General features: G+C 43.2%; 1 protein-coding gene across 1 annotated transcript in view; it reads right to left on the reverse strand.

Moving 5' to 3' along the window:
• LOC143961315 (galactose-3-O-sulfotransferase 4-like) overlaps positions 1 to 12931 on the reverse strand; it is a 126683-nt gene extending 113752 nt beyond the window's left edge. Inside the window, exon 1 of the mRNA XM_077470572.1 lies at positions 12825 to 12931. Coding sequence (XP_077326698.1) covers positions 12825 to 12931 — 107 coding nt within the window. The remainder of the gene's footprint in view (positions 1 to 12824) is intronic.
• Positions 12932 to 20660: the final 7729 nt, after the last annotated feature.

Here is a 20660-nt window from a genome sequence, read left to right on the forward strand (position 1 = left end):
TCCCCCCCATGCTCTCTGACACCCCCCATACTCTCCACCTTCCCCCATACTCTCCACCTAGCCCCCATGCTTTTCGTTGCCCCCCATGCTTTTCGTTGCCCCCCATGCTCTCCATTGCCCCCCATGCTCTCCACCTCCCCCATGCTCTCCACCTCCCCCCATGCTCCCTGTCACCCCCCCATGCTCTCCACCTCCCCCCCATACTCTCCACTTCCCCCATGCTCTCTGCCACCCCCCCATACTCTCCACCTCCCCCATGCTCTCTGCCATCCCCCCGTACTGTCCACATCCCCCCATACTCTCTGCCATCCCCCCATACTCTGCACCTCCCCCCATGCTCTCTGACATCCCCCATACTCTCCACCTCCCCCCATGCTCTCTGCCACCCCCCATACTCTCCACCTCCCCCCCTACTCTCCACCTAGCCCCCATGCTCTCCGTTGCCCCCCCATGCTCTTCATTGCCCCTCATGCTCTCCACCTCCCCCATGCTCTCCACCACCCTCCCTGTGCTCTCCACCTCCCCCCATGCTCCCTGTCACCCCCCCATGCTCTCCACCTCCCCCCATACTCTCCACTTCCCCCATACTCTCTGCCACCCCCCATACTCTCCACCTCCCCCATGCTCTCTGCCATCCCCCCGTACTGTCCACATCCCCCCATACTCTCTGCCACCCCCCCATACTCTGCACCTCCTCCCATTCTCTCTGACATCCCCCCATACTCTCCACCTCCCCCATGCTCTATGCCATCCCCCATACTCTCCACCTCCCCCATGCTCTCTGCCATCCCCCATGCTCTCTGCCATCCCCCATACTCTCCACCTCCCCCCCCCATGCTCTCTGCCCTCCCCCCATGCTCTCCACCTCCCCCCATGCTCTCTGCCATCTCCCCATATTGTCCACCTCCCCCCCCATACTCTCCACCTCCCCCATGCTCTCCGCCATCCCCCCATACTCTTCATCTACCCCCATGCTCTCTGCCAACCCCCTATACTCTCCACCTCCCTCCATGCTCTCTGCCATCCCCCATACTTTCCACCTCCCCCATGCTCTTTGCCACCCCCCATACTCTCCACCTCCCCCATGCTTTCTGACATTCCCCCATACTCTCCACCTCCCCCCATGCTTTCTGCCATCCCCCCATACTCACCACCTCCCCCACATGCTTTCTGCCATTCCCCCATACTCTCCACCTCCCTCCATGCTCTCTGCCACCCCCCCCATACTCTCCACCTCCTCCCATGCTTTCTGCCACCCCCTATATTTTCCACCTCCCCCATGCTCTCTGCCATCCCCCCCATGCTCTCTGCCATCCCCCCCATACTCTCTACCTCCCCCATACTCTCTGCCCTCCCCCCGTGGGTCTTTGAGGTACGCTTGCCAACGAGCTGCATGGCAGATCAACATATGTCTGGTCAAGCATGTGGTGCCCAAGCGGCTGATGTTTTGGCCACGCGAGATCCCCTTGAGACATATGTTGCAAATAGCAGCGGTGCGATCTGATGCACTCGTCTCAAAAAAGGCCCACACCAAAGAACTTTTAGAATAACGCGCAGAGGCAGCGTCCTGCACAGGCGGAGCTCTGCTGTGTGATTCAGTCGGTGTGCTGCCCCTAAGCTGGCCCCCGGAGGGCATCATCATCATCATCATGTGGCCTGGTACGTTTCAGGAGGGAGGGGGGCCGTTCTCTCACCCCCCCTCTTTTCCTGCGGCCTGCCAGGTTGCGTGCTTGGATAAAGGATCTGGTATGGATTTTTAGGGGGAACCCCACGTCAATTTTTTTTTAATTTGACGCGGAGTTCCCCTTAAATAGGGTCTGGTATGGATATTTAGGGGAAACCCCACGCTTTTTTTTATTTATTTATTTATTTTATCAATGACTTTCAATGTGTGTTCTCTGTATTACGGAGCCGACAATTCATAATAGCTGCGAGTGATTTTAAAGGACTTTTTTTCCTGCATAAATGACACTTTGTGCAGGGACAGTTCTAAGCACCAGAAACATGCGCCCCTTCACAGGCATACTATAGACACCCCCCAGCTACGAAATTTAAAGGAATATTACACTTTTATTGTTTCACTTTAATCATTATTAAAATCACTGCTCCCGAAAAAACTGCCGTTTTTAAAACTTTTTTTTTGCATTGATACATGTCCCCTGGGACAGGACCCAGGTCCCCAAACACTTTCCTAAAAAGGCCCCCAAACACTTTCCTTTTAAAGGCTAATTTGCAAGTTTTTAGGACAGTAACTTGCATATTAGCCTTTAAAATTAGCACTTTAGATTTTGAACGTTGGAGTCCCATAGACTTTAATAGGGTTCTAAAGTTCACATGAAGTATGCTATATACTAGCTCCGTTAAGTCTTCTTTATACATTCGACAGACACCATAAGCCTTCAAAGACAGATTCAACCGTAATTTGGACGAATGCAATTTTTGAACGAAAAACAAAATAAATAAAAACTAATTTCGGGAGTAACTAAATAAATAAATTTTTCGGACGAAAACGAAATTCGTAAACAAAATATTTTACTCTGCACATGTCTAGTGGTCAGGGCACGCAGACAGCACGCACAATCTCCTACAACTGACTGCAAGCTCTATTACAAAAGAGCAATAGAGCTAGCTATATAGGTGGATATAATGGTGTATACTGCAGTCAGGGCACCCAGACAACAGGCACAAACTCCTGCAGATTGCTAATAGCTCAATTACAGAAGAGCAAGAATGCAAAATCGGCCGATAATGAACGGTATACACTGTATTGAAGGTACACAGAGAACACCCACTAATTCCTACAGAAGCCAACACACTACACAAGGCCACCGCACTGGCGGCCCTATATAGTGTGGGGCATGTACTACACAGCCTGAGCTATGATTGGCCACAGGCATCCTGCCTGTGGCCAATCATGGCTGTCCTCTCTGCCTGCGCTGTGATTGGCCAAGCATACGGGGTCACAGTGCATGCTTGGCCAATCATGAGCCAGCAATGAACTGTGATGGCGCAGTGCATTGTGGGCCGTGAGCGCCACACGAATTTGGCGCGAACGGCCCATAAAGTTCGGTATTCGCCGAACGGGCGAACAGCCAATGTTCGAGTCGAATGTATGTTCGACTCGAACACGAAACTCATCCCTACCTACAGGTAAGCCTAGATTAAGGCTTACCTGTAGGTCCAAGAAATATCTCCTAAACCTACACGGTTAAGGAGATATTTACAAAAAGACAGGCACTGCTGTCTACGCGCATGCGCCGTAGACAGCGGCGTGCAGGTGCACTGAGCATGCCACAGATCACTGCGATATGCCGCTCGTGCCGACTCCCATGTGCATGCGTGGGAGTGACGTCATGGTGGCTCTGGCGAATCACAGCGCCGGAGCAGCGAGACCCGGAAGTCACTCTGGGATACATGGCAGCAGTGAAGATAAAGGAGGAGGACCGCTTTGGGGGCTTTGTTCTCAGGTAAGTTATTCATAATGAGCTAGCTCATTATGCCTTTGCCTTACAGGTTGCATTAAAAAAAAAAAAAAAAAAATTCCTTTACTTCCTCTTTAAGATATCAGAGTAGTAAACTTGCCACCGCACAAGTCAATTAAAAACGATCATCTCAACCCTATCATACCTATGAACGTAATAGATAACCCAAGTGACGGTAAAAGTACCGTGAACCCTAAATTAGGCATGTAGTGATGCAATGTATCTAAAGTAAACAATATAATACCTACCTGAAACACGCTGGAACTTGAAGAAAAAAATGAAACCCCTGTGACCTGTAAAAAAAACATACAGTGAAACCTAGTGGATATGTAGAAATGAAACTATGGAACAAAAGGAACATGAACATACCAAAGCTATCCTTCAAATATGAACAACACAGGTTTTAAAGTGGTTGTAAACCCGTTTAAAAAATTCCCAAAAAAAGCATTCCAGCTCATTATGAATTACCTACCTGAGATGAAAGTCCCCGCAGAGGTCATCGCTCACGGATCCGACGGCCATCTCCCCAGGGGTTACTTCCGGGTATCGCCGCTCTGGCACTGTGATTGGCCGGAGCCATGATTTTGTCAGCAGGCCAGTGGGCCATGATTTTGTCGCGCCAAATTCGCGCCAAATTCGCGCCAAAAGGCCTGGTATGGATTTTGGGGGGAACCCCACATCATTTTTTATTCTTAATTCTGTCATAGGGTTCCCCTTAACCACTTCAATACAGGACACTTTCAACCCCTTCCTGTCCAGACCAATTTCATTTTTCATTGCTCTCACACTTTGACAATTACTGTGTACCCAAAACAAAATTTTTATATTTTTTTTATTTTTTTACAGAAATAGAGCTTTATTTTGGTGGTATTTAATCACCACTGGGTTTTTTATTTTTGTGTGCTATAATTAAAAAAAAGAGCAAACATTTTGAGAAAAAAAATAACTTTTTTTAGTTTTATATTATAAAATGTAACAATTTTGTGTAGTAATTTTTGTTCATAAATTTGTGCCAAGATTTATACTGCTACATATATTCTATGAGACATGGGCTGCAGATAGGTTCTCGGGTACTCTAATGGGCTGCAGGAGGGAGGGAGTGTTCCTGCTGGCGTCATTTTACAATGCCCCGGTTGGGAAGTGGTTAAAATCCATAACAAACCCAAAGTGTTCTCCCATGCCCTTTTTTTTCCCCCATTTTTTTATTTTTATTTACATACAGGTGCAGAAAAATTGGGCCACAGTTGGTATAATAAAAGAAAAATTGGGCATAAGCCCAAAGGTCAGACTTTAAAGGCACAATGGACAATGGACAGTAATAGATATAAAATTGTATATTTTATTTATAACAATAGCTGGTACACTACATGACAAAAATGAACATGCATAGTATACATCAGTGATTCTCAACCAGGGTTCCGTGGAACCCTAGGGTTCCTCCAGAGGTTGCTAGGGGTTCCTTCAGCATTAGGCAATTTCTGCCTCTCAGATAAGTCCCCACTGACACCATTGATCTTTTAACTATCTGTAAGGAGGTAATTCTTCCCAATGGCCAAGTGTAAGGACCATTCTTCCCACTGACCATCACACTAATGTATCATGAGTTGTAGATTTCTAATTTTTAGCAGGGGTTCCCTGAGGCCAGGGAACTGTTTCAAGGGTTCCTCTGTGTTGAAAAGGTTGAGAAAGGCTGGTATACATAGTAGTGAGCCCCTGTGCCTCAACGCATTTCATCAGGGCTCACTCAGGGATTGTTGGAGAAAAACAGGTCTCACTATCTTGCAAATGAGTCCATGAAAGATAGTCTCACCCGTTAGGCTTCAGGTATTCTCATATAGTACTTGGGTATTCATAACAGAAGCCAATAGCTCAGAGTGCCACATGGCATCTGTATTATCAATATTGGCAAATGGAACAACAAAACCAGATGAGTGAAGAAAAGGGGGCGGGGGGGGGGGGGGGTGTTGGTAAGGACTTGAACACTGAGAGCCAAAGGTCATAGTAATATGAGCATATATTTAAGGCCGGTTCCATATGCATGCATACTGAAACAAACAGCTCAAACTGCAATCAACAGAGCAGAAATCAAATTAAACTAAATTAAACCAGGTTTAACAGTCCCTCAGGGCCATCATGGCTTCAAGTCCGTTCAGCATACCCCCCAAACAACCCGCATTTCACCACCCTCACAGTTACTCTTGATGAGCCCTGCTGTTAAAAATGAGAACAAAAATTGAAATGACATGCACCTGTCAAACAGGTGCAGAAAAATTGGGCTTCTTCTGCATGTTGTGGCTTAACCGCTAGCCGACCAGCCGCTAGACATGTGCATTTCGTTTCGTTCCGAATCGAAATTCGGACGAATTTTCATTATTTGGACATTTGGATGCATCCGAATTACCGAATTACAATGCTAACAAATTCAAACGAAATTCGAATCAAATTCGAAAAATTACATTTTGCGCCCGACTTTGGGGCCATGTATCTCGGGCGGGGATTTGGGGTTTCTAGCACCAAGTGACCCCGAGTTACGGGGCCCCAAAGTCGGGTCACAAAATGTGATTCTCTGCTGCAGAAAAGTGCTTGACATTTTCGAAAATATTTTGCGATCCGAATTTAGGGCCATGTATCTCGGGGTCACTTGGTGCTAGAAACCCCAAATTATGACACATTGTAGTGCTAATTCTATTGTGTTTGCATACCAAATTTGGGGTTCCTAGCTATAAGTGGCCCTGAGATACATGGCCCCAAAGTCGGGTCGCAAAATGTCATTCTCTTCTGCAGAAAAGTAATATAAATGAAATAAGATGTGTGTGTTTTTTGCACTGGTACACTGCAAGTATGAGAAGTTGATGTGACAGATGTATATAAGTAACTAACCATCTTCCAAAATTTCTAATTGAAATAGAAAAGATTAGAAAAAAAATATAATTTAATAGAATAAAATAGAAAGAATATACAACCATCTTCTCAAATTCAAATTTCAAATAGAATAAATTAGAATTTCGAATAGTATGAATTCAAAATTTTTAATTAATTAATTTTAAATTTGGATAGAAAATATTATAATAAAATAGAAAATAGACTAGAAAAATGATAGAACAGAATAGAATATATTATATTTTATTCTGTTCTGTTCTATTGTTTTTCTAGTCTATTCTTTTATATTCTATTAAAATCGCAATCATTATATACAAAATTCAAATTTCGGAAGATGATGGTTATATATATATATATATATATATATATATATATATATAATTATATATATTTATATATATATATTATATATATTTTATATATTTTCTTTCTGACATTCGAATTTTGTATAGAATGAATTTGAATAGAAAAGATTAGAATGGAAATAGAGAATAGACTAGAACAATAATAGAACAGAATAGAATATAGATACTATCTATTTCATTTTTAATTTCTTTTGCTGATTACTATTTGTTTCCATAAGATCTCCTGCAGACTATTAGTATCTATTTTGTTTTCTAACCAGATCTCCTGCAGACCATTAGCATCTATTTTTTTAGCAGATCTCCTGTAGACTATTAACAGCCATTTCACTTCTTTTTTTTTTTGCAGATCTCCTGCAGACTGTTAAAATCAATTTCATTTTTTTTTTTTTGGAGATTACTATTTATTTCCACCAGATTTCCTGCACTATAATAACATATATTTCATTGTTTGCAGATCTCCTGCAGACTATTAGCATCTATATCTAAAGGAAATGGCTGTTCTAATGCAAAAAAATTAAAATAAAAATGAAATAGATGCTAATAGTCTGCAGGAGATCTGCAAAAAAATGAAATAGATGTTAATATACTGCAGGAGATCTGATGGAAATAAATAGTAATCTGCAAAAAAAGAAAAATGAAATTGATTCTAACAGTCTGCAGGAGATCTGCAAAAAAAGAAGTGAAATGGCTGTTAATAGTCTACATGAGATTTGCTAAAAAAAAAATAGATGCTAACAGTCTGCAGGAGATCTGCAAAAAAAAAATGAATAGATGCTAATAGTCTGCAGGAGATCTGGTGAAAAAACGAAATAGATACTAATAGTCTGCAGGAGATCTGCAAAAAAATGAAATAGATGCTAATAGTCTGCAGGAGATCTTATTAAAACAAATGGTAATCTGCAAAAAAATTCTAAATGAAATAGATAGTATCTATATTCTATTCTGTTCTATTGTTCTAGTCTATTCTCTATTTCTATTCTAATCTATTCTATTCAAATGTCAGAAATATATATATATATATATATATATATATATATATATATAAAATATATTTCGAATTTAGCATATAATGATTTCGATTTTAATAGAATATAAAAGAATAGACTAGAAAAACAATAGAACAGAACAGATTAAATATAATATATTCTGTTCTGTTCTTCGTTTTTCTAGTCTATTTTCTATTTTATTATAATCTTTTCTATCCAAATTTAAAATTAATTCATTTAAAAATTTTAATTCATACTATTCGAAATTCAAATTTATTCTATTCAAATTTGAATTTCAGAAGATGGTTGTATATTCTTTCTATTTTATTCTATTAAATTTTTTTTTTTCTATTCTGTTCTAATCTTTCGATTTGAATTAGAAATTTTGGAAGATGGTTAGTTACTTATACTTACTTATATATCTGTCACATCAACTTTTCATACTTGCAGTGTACCAGTGCAAAAAAAACACACACATCTTATTTCATTTATATTTATGGTATTAATGAAGTTGTCAGCATGCCTGATTGAAGAAGTCACAGATGTTGATCGCAAGGCAAGTGTATATGCTGTATGTCATTGTCCACTTGCCAAAAGTTGTGTATTGTATTTGTCCACTTGCCACGTCACCTGCCACAAGTTGTGTATTGTCCACTTGCACGTGACCTGCCACGAGTGCCATGTGACCAAGTTGTGGATTGTCCACTTGCCACGTCACCTGCCACCAAGCGACCCCAGATATGGGCAATATGAAAGTACTTTTCTGCAGCAGAGAATGACATGTTGTGACCCGAATTTGAGGCCACGTATCTCGGGGTCACTTATGGATAGAAACACCAAATTTGGTATGCAAACACAATAGAACTAGTACTACAACATATCCAAATTTGGGGTTTCTAGCATCAAGTGACCCCGAGATACATGGCCCTAAATTCGGGTCACAAAATATTTTCAAATCCGGTTGAAATAGTTTTGAATGCGGTTGAAATGATTTTGAATCATGTTGAAATCATTTCGAATTCGGTAGAAATATTTTCGAATTTGGTTGAAATATTTTCTAATGTGACTGATTTTTCGAATTCGGCAGAAAACTAAAAGAAATACGAAAACGAATTTAACGGTTTTAACGAATATAACTAAAACAAAATTAATTAATTAACGAATTAAAACGAAATGAAACTAAACAAATTTTTTCCTTTTGCACATGTCTACCAGCCGCCGCAGTTGTACTGCGGCAGCATGGCTCAGCTGCGAAAATCGCCGTTATGCTATGTCGGTATATTATTTATTCTCTACACTGCACTGTATTATATATTCTCTACACTACACTGTATTGTATATTCTCTACACTACACTGTATTGTATATTCTCTACACTACACTGTATTATATATTCTCTACACTACACTGTATTATATATTCTCTACACTACACTGTATTATATATTCTCTACACTGCAGTGTATTATATAACCTCTACACTGCAGTGTATTATATACTCTATACACTGCACTGTATTATATACTCTATACACTGCACTGTATTATATATCCCCTACACTACACTGTATTATATACTCTATACACTGCACTGTATTATATATCCTCTACACTACACTGTATTATATATTCTCTACACTGCAGTGTATTATTTATCCTCTACACTGCACTGTATTATATACTCTATACACTGCACCGTATTATATATCCACTACACTGTATTATATATTCTCTACACTGCAGTGTATTATATATCCTCTACACTGCACTGTATTATATAACCTCTACACTGCACTGTATTATATACTCTATACACTGCACCGTATTATAATCCACTACACTGTATAATATATTCTCTACACTGTACTGCATTATATACTCTATACACTGCACTGTATTATATATCCTCTACAATACACTGTATTATATACTCTATACACTGCTGTGTATTTATCCTCTACACTACATTGTATTATATATTCTCTACACTCTACTGTATTATATATCCACTACACTGTATTATATATTCTCTACACTGCAGTGTATTTAATATCCTCTACACTACACTGTATTATATACTCTATACACTGCACTGTATTATATACTCTATACACTGCACTGTATTATATATCCTCTATACACTGCACTGTATTATATATTTTCTATACTACATTGTATTTTATATTCTCTACACTGCATTGTATTATATTCTCTACCAGTGGTGGCCCGTGCAATGTGGGCGCACAGGCGCGGCCCCCCATCCATGCCCATGCCCGGCAATCTCGCAGTGCATTATGGAGCGTTCGCCGGAGGGCGAATTTCCCACAAGCGCCCCATTAGTTCCGTTGTTCAACTAACAAACGAACACCCGATGTTTGAGTTGAACTTACGTTCCCTACATTAGAGCCCATTTTACAGGTGGACAAGAGGGAATACTGCTGAACATTTGAGAACTCTGCCGCAATTGCCATAGCAACATTTGCCATGCAGTTGCATTGCAGTCCCGTTGATTTTAATGGGTGAGTTTGGCAGGCGTAATGCCTACAGACCACTACATGCTGAGTTAAAACTGGCGCATCGTGCCACAAATGTTCTGGCCTGAATGTCACCAATCGGCAGTAAGGTAAAGTATGGGCTTGAACATCTTTTTTGCTGCAGCTCTCCACCTGTGTCTACATGGCCTTAAGCTCCACTGTCATAAGATCAAAAAGTAAAAAACAAGACCTGTCTCCTTGTCCATGTGATCTCTCCAGAAGCCACAGTGCCCAGAAAATCCTCTCCTTCCGACACATTTCTGGGACTAGTCATATGTTATAGAAAAGAGGGAATTTTAGTGCCCTATCCCTATATAGTAAAAGACAGTGTTGTTGGGTTTTTGGAGGCACACCGTGTTTTTTTTAATAAAATATTCTTTCTTTATTAGTAACAGAGAGGCGTCTCTAAGTGTAGCAATATGGTTAAGTCTAAATATGCAGGCATCTAGGGTAAAGCTGTCCAAATAGAACGTCCTCCACACCGCCATGGACACCATCCCTTTCAAGCTGCGTTCAATGAGGGATTCAAGCATCGCTTTCAGATCCAGTCAAAAAGCCAAGGCCCAACACTGAACCCCCCTGCTCATCTGTCTCACCAAAACACCTCCTTTCACATCTGACCCACAGCTCTACCCTCCTGCTTTTCTGTCCCACTACTGAACCCCCTTCTAATCTTCCCCAGCACTAAATCCCCCTGCTCATCTGGCCCAACACTGAACCCCCCTGCTCATCTGGCCCTACATTGAACCCCCCTGCTCATCTGTCCCAACACTGTACTCCCCTGCTCTTCTGTCCCACTACTGAACCCCTTCTCATCTCTTTCACCCCTGTCTCTCCCTGCACATCTGCCCCACCACTGTACCCTCCTGCTCATCTGTACCACCTCTGAACCCCTTCTGCTCATTTTCCCCATGCTGTACCCTCCTGCTCATCTGCTCCACTTCTGTACCCTCTTCTCATCCTATGATATGCGTGATATGCAGAGTGGGGAAAGGAAGCAGAGATGAGACACATCTATCTGTCCTGGCACATTTATCCTGCTGATCCACCACTCGCATCCAGCCCACATGCTTGTATGGGATGTATGGGATGTTACATACAAGCATCTGGAATGGATGCACAATGATGAGCTCAGGTCAGGGGCATTTTTTGAAAGCAGTTAGCCTGTGTACAGATTCATAAGTTGTGCCCCTGCAGCTGAGAAAAAGCTGGGCGCTCTGCGCCACAGGAAAAGTTGGGTGTGATTTTCATTGCACTGAGTACTGGCTGTGGCTTAAAGGGACACGGAGTTCAGGGGTTCAGTAGTAAGTGACGTAAAGGTTCAGGAATAATTTCAACAAAGTTCCCAGAAGCTCAACAGTAATTCCACAAACTGTCACCTGATTGTGGTTTTCACAATCACAACAAAATCCCTTCTTTGTGAGATTGTTGGTGGCAACCAAGCAAGTCCCTTTCCTCCAGATGGTGGATGGGGCTAGCAGGACTATGACTTGCTTTAGCAGTGGCCAATGACAGTCCTCCTCCTCCTAGAAAAAGGGACCCCCCCCCCCCCAGCGGAACTGCACCCAATCTCTTCCCCATCACAAAAGCTGACAATCGCAGCAACAGCAAAGTTAGAGAATCAAATAATGTTTCCCATCTTTTACAATGTGTGGGGGCACAGAGCCTCCCCCTCAGTGCAGGTGCGGTGTGGGGAATTCTGAAATTGTAATGCATTAGTGTCTCACCGACACTTCCCTGCACTACTCTGCTGATGGAGAGGGAGTCGAGTGCCAACAAAAGAAGCTTTGTGTGCCGGGGTTTGCCTACCCCTGACTTGGTGGCACCTCTCTTCTCTTTTAAACTCAGTTGCTACTTGTATTGCAAGACATCACTCGTTTATCAAGTTCAAATTTATTAAAAAACTTTGCTTGTTTTGTAAAACACTCACAAACCAAATTACTCGCAATCCAAGGTTTTACGGTACATGGATTTATAAAATCAAAATACAACCACTAAAATCAACTACTGATCATTATTCTGATACTTAAGAAATTTCAGTACATTATAATGAAATACATACTGTTTTATAAATGTTACTAATAAAGAAAGAATATTTTATGTAAAAATGGTGTGCCTCAAAACTCCCAACAATACTTTTCTTTGTCTTTTCACATTTCTGGGAATGTCAGATAACTGACCCCGACCGAGCAACATGGGTCGTTCTGCTAACCTTATGCTACCATTGTTTTTAGTATCCTGGAAGTGTCAGAGCAACAGGTGGTGATACAGTCCTGATTATTTTATGTTTTTGATTACGTTGAAGCTGGATGTTAACCTTTTCCCAACCGTGTAAGGCTTCATGTACACACGGTCTACTTTGACAACCGGCTGCCAGAATACGCAAACCGCGGCAAAAACTGCGGCAAATTCACAGCTGTCACTAATAACTCTTGGTCTTCTGATTGAGAGCCAGTAGGACATGCTCCCGAACATGTGACCACTATGGAAATGCCAATCACATTTAAATGTCTGCGGTTGGTGGTATGAAGGGGCTAACCATACAAAGAATAACAACCTTAGACAAAATGATCCACTCACATTTTTGGGAAATGGATGCCCAGAAGCTGCATGGTAAGTTCAATGGCCATCAGCGCAAGAAGGCCAAATCCCATCACTCGTATCCGAGAAACTTGACCCATCTTCATTCTCCTGCCGAGAAAATGAGCACATGTGAGATTTAAAGGCAGAGCCGCTGCCTAATCATAGGCTGTTCCAGTGATTGGAGGCTAATGGAGATGTGGCTTTAGAAAATCTTCCCCCAGAAAAGACAGGGATATTAATCACCTGATACAACTGTTTAAACAGAGACGGTCGAGGTTCTTATTGTCAAACTGACCTGAAAATGAATGTTGATGTGCCTTGAACATTTTTCATTGCTGGTTCTGCTGTGATGGCCGTGCTTCATAGACCTAAAACAATGGTAGAAAGTGTGCCCGTAGGTACAAAGAAACAAGCTTCTGGCAAAAAATAGTCAGACAAACTATGTAACAAAGTGGTAATAAATAACTTGCTGTGCTAAATGTGATGCTATTAAACATAAGTTGTCAGTCCGGCAGACAAATGGGGGGTGGAAAGTAGTTTTGGACAAACAGGATTACCAACAGAAAATGTATAAGATTCTTAATAATCAGGATGCATACAGTATACAAACTCTACCTTTTCCTACAAAAAAAGAAGATAAATTAATGAGGCATATCAGAATGATTTTGTTGATATAAAGGAAAGACTTATTTAGTACCCATAGCTCCAAGAATTCCCACCATCTACTACCTCCCCAAAGTCCATAAGGATCTTGTTTACCCTCCAGGTTGCCTCATAATCGGTGGGATTGACTCAGTGACAGCCAGGATTGATAGAGATATGTAGACTTGTTGTCAAGAAAATAACGCTCTATATAAAAAGTCTACACACCCTGTTAAAATGTGAGGTTTCTGTGATGGAAAAAAAATGAGATAAATCATTTCAGAACTTTTTCCAACTTTAATGTGACCAGTGGTGTAACTAGAACCTTCAGGGCCCCGATGCAAGAAATCATTGAGTGCCCCCCCGACCTCCGGACAGGGCTCTTTTCTCCGAGTCCGATGGTGGAACCCCAGGGCCCGGTCCCAAGTGGATGGCCGCATATAAAGGAACGGATTTCTCCATCCCCCCCCCCCCCTGCTTCTCCTCCTCTCCCACCCACAGGCATTCAGCGGCTGCAGGAGGAAAATGGAGAGATGGGTTCCTCTATGTTGGTGTTTCACAATCTTTTTTCAGTCAGGGCACCCTTGAAGTACACCCCTAGGTGAATGGGGCTGCACTGCAACCACACTGCAACTGTGTGCATTGCATGCAGTTGCACCATAGTGATGATGCATTTAAGGGGTTAAAACAGGTGGTTAGTAGGCAACATATTGCCTCACTACCGTCTATCAAATGCCCCTGAAAAGCGATCTGAGCATGGACCGCTTTTCAGAGAAACAGCATTTTACATAAAATGTGCATACATACATGTAAAAACACACACACACATATAATTATATATATATATATATATATATATATATATATATATATATATATATATATATATATATATATATATATATATATATATATATATACATATATATATATATACATATATATACACACACACACACAGACACACACATATATAAAAACCCACACATACATATAAATGCACATATGCACACACATATAAACCAGTGGCAGCTGGTGCTCAAAATTTTTAGGGGGGCGCAAGCAAACTGAAAAATTCTGAAAAAAACATCAATTACAGCCACTGTGCCCATCAATTGCAGCCACTGTACCATCAAACGCCACCACTGTGCCATCAAATGTCACCGCTGTGCCCATCAAACTCTGCCGCTGTGCCCATCAAATGCTGCCAGTGTGCCCATCAAATGCTGCCACTGTGCCCAACAAATTCTGCCACTGTGCACATCAAATGCTGTTGGTGTGCCCATCAAATGCTGCCACTGTGAATCCCCACCGCCCGCTTGCTGTCTGCCCGCCACTTACCCTGTCTTTGTGGGGCAGTGGGTAACGGCCATGAGCGGGGTCCTCCATGCATCTCCTGTCCTCTCCTCCTGATAGGCGTCCAATAGCTGCGCCTATCGTTTCAGCCAATCAGGTGATGGGTAACAGACCCACACACCTGATTGGTGGAGAGGCGGTTCAGTGTTAGGAAAGTGAATATTAATTTACTTTTCTAACACACCTGGGTAGACTGTGAGCGTCAAGCATGGTGCTCGCAGTTCACCTATTTTGAAGCCTATTAGAGCCTATGGCTCTAATCAGGTGCTGCAAAAACACCCCCGCTGCTGTAATTCAGGCGCCCGGCACCCCAAAAGGGACCAGACACCTAAATATGGGGGTGGCAGCGGTGGCCATGGATAGATTCATGCTATGCTATGCATGAATCTATCCATTGGTCATAGAGGGGTGGCTGGAGAGAGGGGGCGGTACCTGTGCACCCTTTTGGATGCACCGCCACTGATAAACACATGCATATTCACATACATACATATGCATACATGCACACTCACATACATGCACACACACACATATGTGAACACACACATACATGCATGCTCACACACACATACATGCATGCTCACACACACAAGCATGCTCCCACACATACATGCATGCTCACACACATGCATGCATGCTCACACACATGCATGCATGCTCACACACACATACATGCATGCTCACACACACATACATGCATGCTCACATACACAAGCATGCTCACACACACACACGCATGCTCACACTCATACATGCATGCTCACACACATGCATGCATGCTCACACACACACACACACACACACACAAGCATGCTCACACACATACATGCATGCTCACACACACATGTATGCATGCTCACACACACATACATACAAGCATGCTCACACACACATACATACAAGCATGCTCACAAACACACATACAAGCATGCTCACACACACACACACACACAAGCATGCTCACACACACACACACACACACACACACACGCATGCTCACACACACAAGCATGCTAACACACACACACACACACACACAAGCATGCTCACACACGCATGCTCACACACACACATGCATGCACACACACACACACATGCTCACACACATACAAGCATGCTCACACACACACATGCTCACACACACACACACATACAAGCATGCTCACACACACACACACATGCTCACACACACACATACAAGCATGCACACACACACACACACACACACACACAAGCATGCTCACACACATACATGCATGCTCACACACACATGTATGCATGCTCACACACACATACATACAAGCATGCTCACACACACATACATACAAGCATGCTCACAAACACACATACAAGCATGCTCACACACACACACACACACAAGCATGCTCACACACACACACACACACACACACACACACACACACACACGCATGCTCACACACACAAGCATGCTAACACACACACACACACACACACAAGCATGCTCACACACGCATGCTCACACACACACATGCATGCACACACACACACACATGCTCACACACATACAAGCATGCTCACACACACACATGCTCACACACACACACACATACAAGCATGCTCACACACACACACACATGCTCACACACACACATACAAGCATGCACACACACACACACACACACACACACAAGCATGCTCACACACACAAATACAGTAGATAGTCTTATAAAAAAAAACGGCAGACATTTACCTTTGCTCTTCCTGCCGGGTACTGCACTCTAAGGGGAGACAAGGAGCACACACTGTGCTTTCACTAAGCCTAATGTGAGGAGCTCCCTGCATAGTGCCGATTTCAGTTTGGCTGATGATCGGGAAACTCCTCTCAGCCTTCCCTCCTATCGAAGAGTACAGGGGGGCCTTAAGGGCCCCCTGCAGCAAGGGGCCCGGTTGCCATGACGAACTTGGCGACCCCTATAATTCCGCCACTGAATGTGACCTATAAACTGTACAACTCAGTTGAACAACAAACTGAAATCTTTTAGGTGGAGGGAAGTAAATAAAAAAATAAAATAATAAGGTTGCGTAAATGTGCACACCTTTAAACGAATACTTTGTTGAAGTACCTTTTGATTTTATTACAGCTAAGGATGAGCCGAACACCCCCCTGTTCGGTTCTCACCAGAACCTGCGAACAGACCTAAACTTTGTGTGAACTTTAGAACCCTATTAAAGTCTATGGGACTCGAACGTTCACAATCCAAAGTGCTAATTTTAAAGGCTAATATGCAAGTTACTGTCCTAAAAAGTGTTTGGGGACCTGGGTCCTGTCCCAGGGGACAAGGATCAATGCAAAAAAAAGTTTTAAAAACGGACGTTTTTTCAGGAGCAGTGATTTTAATAATGATTAAAGAGAAACAATAAAAGTGTAATATTCCTTTAAATGTCTTACCTGGGGGATGTCTATAGTATGCCTGTGAAGGGGCGCATGTTTCCCATGCTTAGAACTGTCCCTGCACAAAGTGTCATTTGTGCAGGAAAAAAGTATTTTAAAATCACTTGCGGCTATATTGTCGGCTCCCGTAATACAGAGAACACTCAATGAGTCTGGTATGGATATTAAGGGGAACCCCACATCAAATTAAAAAAAAAATTTGACGTGGGGGTCCCCCTAAAAATCCATACCAGACCCTTAATCCGAGCTCGCAACCTGGCAGGCCACAGGAAAAGAGGGGGGGCGAGAGAGCGCCCCCCCCTCCTGAACTGTACCAAGCCACATGCCCTCAACATTGGGAGGATGCTTTGGGGGTCTGTGACGCAGGTTTCCGTTACATCAGAGGGGGCGGCGTCACCCATACGTCACTGGGGGCGGGGTCAGGTGACGGGTGGCCCCGCCCTCCTAATATAAGAAACGTCAGCGCTGGGATCCCCGCAGTGTCTCCGCAGTGAAGACAGAAGATGGATGTATGGACAGCGCTGGACTGAGAGATGGACTGAGAGATCCCCTGTCGCTGGATATGATCATCCATCGCTGGATAGCAAGAGTGGATTAGCACCGCTGGAATCTTTTTTTTTATTCTTTTTATTTTTAATAAAGGAATTTTTCTTATTTAACCATTTTTACACTTTCTTTGTGAAATGGTAGGGGTATTTTTGTACCCCCTTACCATTTCAAACAGGGGGGGCGGGATCTGGGGGTCCCCTTGTTAAAGGGGGCTTCCAGATTCTGATAAGCCCCCCCACCCGCAGACTCCCACAACCACCGCTCAGGGTTGTGGGGATGAGGCCCTTCTCCACATCAACATGGGGACATGGTGCTTTGAGGGGTCACAGACCCCCAAAGCATCCTCCCAATGTTGAGGGCATATGGCCTGGTATGGTTCGGGAGGGGGGCGCTCTCTCGTCCCCCCTCTTTTCCTGCGGCCTGCCAGGTTGCGTGCTCGGATAAAGGGTCTGGTATGGATTTTTAGGGGGACCACCACGTAAATTTTTTTAAAAAATTTGATGCGGAGTTCCCCTTAATATCCATATGACGAATGACAGCAGCGGAGCTGCGAGACCCCACCCAGAAGATGGATGCGCCAGACTACAGGGGACAGCGGTGACTTTGCTGGCTCCTGTGTCAGGTAAGTGACACATAATGGACTACTATGCGATGCATAGTAGTCCATTATGCTTTGCCTTTGCAGGGAATGAAAGAGGAAGTAAACTCATCAGGGTTTACTTCCTCTTTAACCACTTCAGGACCGCCGTATTGCCAATGTACGTCAGCACAATGGCACAGGCAGGCACAATCACGTAGATGTACGTGATTGCCTTCCAGCGGGTGGGGGGTCCGATCGGACCCCCTCCCGTTGGATACGACGGTCCGGTTCGCTCCAGGAGCGCTCCGTGATGAGGGGATGGCCGTTGGTTTTCGGCCACCCCCTCTGGATCGCTCCTGGCCAATGAGAAGCTTCCTCCCACTGTGTATTGTTTACACAGGAAGGAGGAAGTGATGTCATTCTCCTCGGGGCGGTCTTTTTGACCGGACTACAAGGAGAAGACTAATAGTAAGTGTGCACCAACACTACACTGACATGTAGGTACACACAGGCACACAAACCCCCCCCCCGATCCCCCCCCTCCCCCCCCCCCAGTCACAGTGTCACTGATTGCATTGATCATTTCTTTACTGATCAATGCATTCAGTGTCAGTTGTGACAGTAAAAACTGTCAGGACAGTTAGTGTTAGGTCCAGGGTAGCCCCCTATCACCCCCCAATAAAGATTTAACCCCCTGATTGCCCCTAGAGTTAACCCTTTCACCCCCTTTTGCCAGTGTCACTAAGCGATCATTTTTCTGATCGCTGCATGTGTCGCTAGGTAGCTAGTTATTGGGGTCATTTGGGGGGGATTTGTACTGCCCTGCCATTTTAGCACCTCAAGAAATGAGATCGGCAGTCATAAATTAAAAGCTGTGTAAATTCCAGAAAATGTACTCTAGTTTGTAGACGCTATAACTTTTGCGCAAACCAAAAAATATACGCTTATTGACATTTTTTTACTAAAGACATGTGGCTGAATAAATTTTGCCCTCAATGTATGACTAAAATTTAGTTTATTCGATTTTTCTTATAACAAAAAGAAGAAAATATCTTTTTTTTTCAAAATTTTCGCTCTTTTTCCATTTATATCGCAAAAAAAAAAAATCGCAGAGGCAATCAAATACCATCAAAAGAAAGCTCTATTTGTGGGAAGAAAAGGACGCAAATTTCGTTTGGGTGCAATATTGCATGACCGCGCAATTACCAGTTAAAGCAGCGCAGTGCGAAATTGGAAAAAGACCTCTGGTCCTTAAGGTGTTTATTGGTCCGGGGCTGAAGTGGTTAATGTTGCTGTAGGCCTCTTGGCAGCCTTCCTTACCAGTTTTCTTCTCGTCTTTTCATAAATTTTGGAGGGACGCCCAGTTCTTGGTAATGTCACTATTGCACCATATTTTCTCTTCACTGTGTTCCATGGTATATCTAATACCTTGGAAATACTTTTTTTACCCTTTTCCCGACTGATACCTTTTAACAATGATATCCCTCTGATGCTTTGGAAGCTCTATGCGGACCATGGCTTTTGCTGTAGAAAATGTCAGGAAAGACCTACTAGAACAGCTGAACTTTATTTGGGGTTAATCAGAGGCACTTTAAATGATGGCAGGAGTGTACTGACTCCTATTTTACATGAGTTTGAATAAGATTGCTTAATTCTGAACACAGCTACATCTCCAGTTATAAGAGGGTGTGCACACTTATGCAACTGCATTATTTTAGTTTTTTATTTTTACTCCCCCCCCCCCCCCCAAAAGATTTAATTTTGTTTTTCAACCAAGTTGTTCAGTTTATAGGTCCCATTAAAGGTGGAAAAAGTTCTGAAATTATTTATGTTTGTCTCATTTTTTTTACATCACAGAAACCTGACATGTTACAAGGTGCGTGTAGACTTTTTATATCCACTGTACATGCCTTTCTCACCAGTTGGGCTTCGAAGCAGTGGATTACCGTCTATCTAGAGAAAGCAGTATCTTACATATTCAAAAGGAAAAAGAAGAGAACATGTGCCTCTAGGTTAGAACTAGGGATGCGCTTCGTGTTCGAGTCGAACATACGTTCGACTCGAACATCGTCTGTTCGCCTGTTCGGCGAATTCTGAACGTTATGGACCATTATGGACCGTTATGCGCCAAATTCTTGTGGCGCTCACGGCCCACAATGCACTGCGTCATCGCAGTGCATTGCTGGCTCATGATTGGCCAAGCATGCTTGGACAATCACAGTGCCAGCAGCGAGGAGAGCCATGTTGTGGCCAATCATAGCTCAGGCTGTGT

This window comes from Lithobates pipiens, unplaced genomic scaffold (assembly GCF_037356315.1).
Source record: "Lithobates pipiens isolate NorthernLeopardFrog02 unplaced genomic scaffold, aLitPip1_a1.2 Scaffold_8, whole genome shotgun sequence".
NCBI lineage: Eukaryota > Metazoa > Chordata > Amphibia > Anura > Ranidae > Lithobates > Lithobates pipiens.